This window comes from Oncorhynchus masou, unplaced genomic scaffold (assembly GCF_036934945.1).
Source record: "Oncorhynchus masou masou isolate Uvic2021 unplaced genomic scaffold, UVic_Omas_1.1 unplaced_scaffold_3618, whole genome shotgun sequence".
NCBI lineage: Eukaryota > Metazoa > Chordata > Actinopteri > Salmoniformes > Salmonidae > Oncorhynchus > Oncorhynchus masou.
Window position 1 is genome coordinate 15,001 of NW_027010023.1, and position 7,500 is coordinate 22,500.

The 7,500-nt window shown below is 46.4% G+C and overlaps 1 protein-coding gene across 1 annotated transcript in view; it reads left to right on the forward strand.

The window, feature by feature from the left end:
• LOC135534588 (calcium/calmodulin-dependent protein kinase kinase 1-like) overlaps positions 1-7,500 on the forward strand; it is a gene marked incomplete at its 5' end in the record, with an annotated part of 32,895 nt that overhangs the window by 13,715 nt on the left and 11,680 nt on the right. Inside the window, one exon of the mRNA XM_064961535.1 lies at positions 1,637-1,725. Within this exon, the coding sequence (XP_064817607.1) occupies positions 1,637-1,725 (89 nt within the window). The remainder of the gene's footprint in view (positions 1-1,636; positions 1,726-7,500) is intronic.

Genomic DNA, 7,500 nt, shown 5'->3' on the forward strand with positions numbered 1-7,500 from the left:
CAGAGAGTAGCAGCAGCTTAAAAGAGGTGTCTGGGCAGGCCTTTGATTAGCTGTTCAGGAGTCTTATGGCTTGGGGGTAGAAGCTGTTAAAGAGCCTCTTGGACCTTGACTCTGCGCTCCGGTACCGCTTGCCCTGCGGTAGCATAGAGACCAGTCTATGATTAGGGTGGCTGGAATCTTTGACAATTTTTAGGGCCTTCCTCTGACCGCCTGGTGAAGAGGTCCTGGATGGCAGGAAGCTTGGCCCCAGTGATGTACTTGGACATACGCGTTACCCTCTAGTGCCTTGCGGTCGGAGGCCGAGCAGTTACCGTACCAGGCAGTGATGCAACCAATAGTCAGTCAGCCTGTGTCTGTCTGTCGCTCTCTCGCTCTCTTGCTCTCTGTGTCTCTGTCTCCTTCTTTTGCTCTCTGTGTCTCTGCCTCTCTCTCTCTCTCTCGCTCTCTGTGTCCATCTGTCTGTCTCTTTCTCTGTCTGTCCATCTGTCTGTGTGACAGCTAGAGAGACTGACTGGATTGACAGTCTCTCTGTGTCTCTGTCTGTTTCTGTCTGTTGGTCAGTCAGTCAGTCAGATAGGCAGTCTCTCTAGCTAAATATTCAGTCAGACAGACAGTCTCTCCAGCTATCTCTTCAGTCAGACAGACAGGCAGTCTCTCTAGCTATCTCTTCAGTCAGACAGACAGACAGTGTCTCTAGCTATCTCTTCAGTCAGTCAGACAGACAGAGAGTCTCTCTAGCTACCTCTTCAGTCAGACAGACAGTCTCTCTAGCTATCTCGTCAGTCAGACAGACAGACAGACAGTCTCTCTAGCTATCTCATCAGACAGACAGACAGTTTCTCTAGCTATCTCTTCAGTCAGACAGACAGACAGTCTCTCTAGCTATCTCTTCAGTCAGACAGACAGTCTCTCTAGCTATCTCGTCAGTCAGACAGACAGACAGTCTCTCTAGCTATCTCTTCAGTCAGACAGACAGTCTCTCTAGCTATCTCTTCAGTCAGTCAGACAGACAGACAGTCTCTCTAGCTATCTCGTCAGTCAGACAGACAGACAGTCTCTCTAGCTATCTCTTCAGTCAGACAGACAGTCTCTCTAGCTATCTCTTCAGTCAGTCAGACAGACAGACAGTCTCTCTAGCTATCTCTTCAGTCAGACAGACAGTCTCTCTAGCTATCTCTTCAGTCAGTCAGACAGACAGACAGTCTCTCTAGCTATCTCGTCAGACAGACAGACAGTCTCTCTAGCTATCTCGTCAGACAGACAGACAGTCTCTCTAGCTATCTCTTCAGTCAGTCAGACAGACAGACAGTCTCTCTAGCTATCTCTTCAGTCAGTCAGACAGACAGACAGTCTCTCTAGCTATCTCGTCAGACAGACAGACAGACAGACAGACAGACACAGTCTCTAGCTATCTCTTCCTCGCTATCTCTCTAGATACCCCTCCCAAATGGGCTTTATTGGCATGGGAAACATGTTTGCATTGCCAAAGCAAGTAAACAAACAAATTCACAGTAAACATTACACACACAAATGTTTCGTAAGAATAACGTTTAAAAATGTTATTGTTAGCTATGTACTATGTTATCTCTCTCTCTCTCTCTACCTTTCTGTGGGTTGGTTCCTGCGGTGATCCCAGTCCAGTGATGGAGGTCCCTACAGACAGCCCCTTCACTGAGGACCAGACACGCCTCTACTTCAGAGACATCGTCTTGGGCATGGAGTACTGTGAGTACTACCATCCTACTCCTTCCTCTCCTTTCCCCCTCGTACATACAGTACTGTATATACCGCTACATCATTGAGGCTTACACTGAGCTACCAGACTGCCTGACTGCCTGACTACCAGACTGCCTGACTACCAGACTACCTGACTACCAGACTGCCTGACTGCCTGACTGCCATACTGACTGACTACCAGACTGCCATACTGCCTGACTACCAGACTGACTGACTGTCAGACTGACTGACTACCAGACTGCCAGACTGCCTGACTACCAGACTACCTGACTACCAGACTGCCTGACTACCAGACTGCCTGACTGCCATACTGCCTGACTACCAGACTGACTGACTACCAGACTGCCTGACTACCAGACTGCCTGACTACCAGACTGCCTGACTACCAGACTGCCTGACTGCCAGACTGCCTGACTGCCTGACTGCCATACTGCCTGACTACCAGACTGACTGACTACCAGAATGCCTGACTGACTGACTACCATACTGCCTGACTACCATACTGCCTGACGTCCAGACCGCCAGACTGCCTGACTATCAGACTGACTGACTACCAGACTGTCTGACTACCAGACTGCCTGACTACCAGACTGCCTGACTACCAGACTGCCTGACTACCAGACTGACTGACTGCCATACTGCCTGACTACCAGACTGACTGACTACCAGAACGCCTGACTGACTGACTACCAGACTGACTGACTACCAGACTGCCTGACTGCCAGACTGCCTGACTACCAGAATGCCTGACTGACTGACTACCATACTGCCTGACTGCCAGACTACCATACTGCCTGACGTCCAGACCGCCTGACTGCCAGACTGACTGACTACCATACTGACTGACTGCCAGACTGACTGACTACCAGACTGCCTGACTGACTGACTACCAGACTACCTGACTATCAGACTGCCTGACTGCCAGACTATCATACTGCCTGACTATCATACTGCCTGACTATCATACTGCCTGACTATCATACTGCCTGACTACCAGACTGCCTGACTATCATACTGCCTGACTACCAGACTGCCTGACTATCAGACTGCCTGACTATCAGACTGCCTGACTACCAGACTGCCAGACTATCAGGCTGACTGACTGCCGGACTAGCCCATATCATAATCTCAGTGGAGAAGAGGAGCCAGCCTCCATCACTGAGCAGGGTAAAACAGTGTGCCTGGTAGACTTGAGTCTCTATTTCCCCCTCGCTCTGTGTTTTCCCCCTCAGCCCTCGTCTAGCTCCCCTCCAGCCACAATATGTTCAGGTCCTAAAGGACTTTCTCTCTTCTGGTGTGTCAGACTGTCAGACACAATCTACCCCCTCAGTGCTATTGAGCTCATAGCTAATCAGGAGCTTCAGTATTGAGCTTATAGCCAATCTGTAACGGTTTTCTTGTGTCGAAGGAGAGGCGGACCAAAACACAGCATGGTTATTATTCATGGTTCTTTAATAAAGAAACTACACATGAATAGACTAACAAAACCAAGAAATGTGAAAAACCAAAACAGCCCTATCTGGTGCAAACACAGAGACAGGAACAATCACCCACAAACCCCAACACCAAACAGACTACCTAAATATGGTTCACAATCAGAGACAATGACTAACACCTGCCTCTGATTGAGAACCATATCAGGCCAAACACAGAAACAGACAAACTAGACACACAACATAGAATGCCCACTCAGATCACACCCTGACCAAACAAAACATAGAAACATACAAAGCAAACTATGGTCAGGGTGTGACACAATCAGGATGTTTAGTGTTGAGGTTATAGCCAATCAGGAGCTTCAGTATTGAGCTTATAGCCAATCAGGATGTTTAGTGTTGAGCTTATTTTATTTATTTTTCCTTTATTTTACTAGGCAAGTCAGTTAAGAACAAATTCTTATTTTCAATGACGGCCTAGGAACAGTGGGTTCAGGGGCAGAACGACAGATTTTGTACCTTGTCAGCTCGGGATTTGATCTTGCAACCTTTCGGTTACTAGTCCAACGCTCTAACTACTAGGCTACACTGCTGATTATAGCCAGTCAGGGCTTTTCTAAGACTGTTGTCCTATATTAAACTGAGGGGTATCTGGCTCACAGGGTTATTAGCATAATCAATAGGTGAACTGCACTGTAGTACCATGGTAGGATGGGTTACAGTATGTCGTGTCCTGTATGCTCTCTAAGTATGCAGCGTGTGCTCTGTAGGCTTCTGTGTAGCATGGCAGAGCTTGGGCTGTGTTGTGTAACATATAGCGAGTGGATAATGCCTACAGGTAGTATTCACCTCCATAATAGCATGGCTACTAGTATCACGTACGATAAGCAATATGCTTCACATAGTTTACGGCAGGTAGCCTAGTGGTTAGAGCTTCGGGCCAGTAACCGAAAGGTCTCTGGATCGAATCCCTGAGCGGACAAGGTAAACATCTGTTGTTCTGCCCCTGAACAAGGCAGTTAACCCCACTGTTCCTAGGGAAACTGTTGTAAATACGAATTTGTTCTTAACTGACTTGCCTAGTTAAATAAATGTTAGTTTCCTTAATGAGGCGACTCACCAGCTTAGAGCAATGTTCTTGTTTGGATCTTCTCTGTAATTGTTGTCGTTACATGGTTCGCAGGATGTTGGGTCACATGGGGCGGCAGGGTAGCCTAGTGGTTAGAGTGTAGGGGCGGCAGGGTAGCCTAGTGGTTAGAGTGTAGGGACGGTAGGTAGCCTAGTGGTTAGAGTGTAGAGGCGGTAGGTGGCCTAGTGGTTAGAGTGTAGGGGCGGTAGGTAACCTAGTGGTTAGAGTGTAGGGGCGGTAGGGTAGCCTAGTGGTTAGAGTGTAGGGGCGGCAGGGTAGCCTAGTGGTTAGAGTGTAGAGGCGGTAGGTAGTCTAGTGGTTAGAGCGTAGTGGCGGCAGGTAGCCTAGTGGTTAGAGCGTAGGGGCGGCAGGTAGCCTAGTGGTTAGAGTGTAGGGGCGGCAGGGTAGCCTAGTGGTTAGAGCGTAGTGGCGGCAGGTAGCCTAGTGGTTAGAGTGTAGGGGCGGCAGGGTAGCCTAGTGGTTAGAGCGTAGGGGCGGTAGGTAACCTAGTGGTTAGAGTGTAGAGGCGGCAGGGTAGCCTAGTGGTTAGAGCGTAGAGGCGGTAGGTAGCCTAGTGGTTAGAGCGTAGGGGCGGCAGGGTAGCCTAGTGGTTAGAGCGTAGGGGCGGCAGGGTAGCCTAGTGGTTAGAGTGTAGGGGCGGCAGGGTAGCCTAGTGGTTAGAGTGTAGGGGCGGCAGGGTAGCCTAGTGGTTAGAGTGTAGGGGTGGCAGGTAGCCTAGTGGTTAGAGCGTAGGGGCGGCAGGGTAGCCTAGTGGTTAGAGCGTAGGGGCGGCAGGGTAGCCTAGTGGTTAGAGCGTTGGACTAGTAACCCACTGTTCCTAGGCCGTCATTGAAAATAAGAATTTGTTCTTAACTGACTTCCCTAGTAAAATAAATAAAATAAAATAGGAGGAGTTAGTGTATATGTTTGCTCTATCTCTAATGTACTCTAATGTATACTTCAAGGTTCTGCACTTCAAAGCGGTCTACCGGCTGTATATTTTGGTTAAAAAAACTGAGGGATGGACCTGGATAAATGTACCCACTCTCAAATTCATAGACAGAACTACAGATGCCAGGATTGACTGTTTGTTTACAGATACATTGTTTACAAACATCTGTGTTAAACAAGCTTATTTTGGGGGGTTTCTAATGAGGTATCATTACATTACATTTAAGTCATTTAGCAGACGCTCTTATCCAGAGCGACTTACAAATTGGTATGACAGTTGAACTCAGCCCATGAGGCATTTATCAGTTACATTCTTCAAGAATCAATGTGTATCTAATTAATTTAAAAGTCAAAAACTGGATGTAGAAATCACAGATTGGCCCTTTAATGCATGACTCACAGATAGGCCCTTTAATGCATGACTCACAGATTGGCCCTTTAATGCATGACTCACAGATTGGCCCTTTAATGCATGACTCGCAGATTGGCCCTTTAATGCATGACTCGCAGATTGGCCCTTTAATGCATGACTCACAGATTGGCCCTTTAATGCATGACTCACAGATTGGCCCTTTAATGCATGACTCACAGATTGACCCTTTAATGCATGACTCACAGATTAACCTTTTAATGCATGACTCACAGATTGGCCCTTTAATGCATGACTCACAGATTGGCCCTTTAATGCATGACTCACAGATTTACAGCAATTACATTCTCTCTAAAATGTGTTATGACATTGATGTGAATTTGAATGCACTTGAAATAAACTGAATTTGATCGTTTTACATTTTAGTCGTTTAGCAGGCGCTCTTATCCACAATCTGTATGTGACCTTGAGCAAGGCACTTAATTCAAGGCACTTAATTCAAGGCACTTAACCCTAATTGCTCCTGAACGTTGTTCTGGATAAGAGCATCTACTAAATTACTTAAATGTCAAAGTTAGTGTGTCTCTTCGTGTGTGTGAAGAGCTGCAGTATAACTTGGTACCTGTCACCCTGTACGTACTCACAATGTTTCTGTACCATAGAAATCAACCCCAAGGTCAAGCCATTCATGTCTTCACTGTTCAATCATTAATCCGGGGAGCGACCGGTGTCACATCACTGCCAGGCAGCAGCACGGTGCATCACATCTGTGTGTGGGTGGTACAGCAGTCACTGCCAGGCAGCAGTAATCAGACCTTTCTTCTGAAACGCGTCAGTCTATTCTTGTTCTGAGAAATGAAGGCTATTCCATGTGAGAAATTGCCAAGAAACTGAAGATCTCGTACAACGCTGTGTAATACACCCTTCACAGAACAGAGCAAACTGGCTCTAACCAGAATAGAAAGAGTGGGAGGCCCCGGTGCACAACTGAGCAAAAGGACAAGTACATTAGAGTGTCTAGTTTGAGAAACAGATGCCTCACAATTCCTCAACTAGCAGCTTCATTAGAAGGCCAGCATCCCGGAGTCGCCTCTTAATTGTTGACATTGAGACTGGTGTTTTGCACGTACTATTTAATGAAGCTGCCAGTTGAGGACTTGTGAGGCATTTGTTTCTCAAACTAGACACTCTAATGTACATGTCCTCTTGCTCAGTTGTGCACTGGGGCCTCCCACTCCTCTCTAGTGGGAGACATTTGCTCTGTTCTGTGAAGGGAGTGGTACACAGCGTTGTACGAGATCCTCAGTTTCTTGGCAATTTCTCGCATGGAATAGCCTTCATTTCTCAGAACAAGAATAGACTAACAGGGTTTCAGAAGAAAGTTCTTTGTTTCTGGCCATTTCGAGCCTGTAATTGAACCCACAAATGCTGATGCTCCAGATACTCAACTAGTCTAAAGAAGGCCAGTATAATTGCTTCTTTAATCAGCACAACAGTTTGCAGCTGTGCTAACATAATTCCAAAAAGGTTTTCTAATGATCAATTAGCCTTTTAAAATGATAAACTTGAATTAGCTAACACAACGTGCCATTGGAACACAGGAATGATGGTTGCTGATAATGGGCCCCTGTACACCTATGTAGATATTCCATACAAAATATGATGTTTCCAGCTACAATAGTCATTTACAATATTAACAATGTCTACGGTGTATTTCTGATCAATTTGATGATATTTTAATGGACAAAAAAAATGCTTTTCTTTCAAAAACAAGGATATTTCTAAGTGTCCCCGAACGTTTAAATGGTAGTGTACATTCATGAGTGTAAATTGCTAGAGATTAAAGCGTGTACTAAATGACATGTATTGTTATTGAA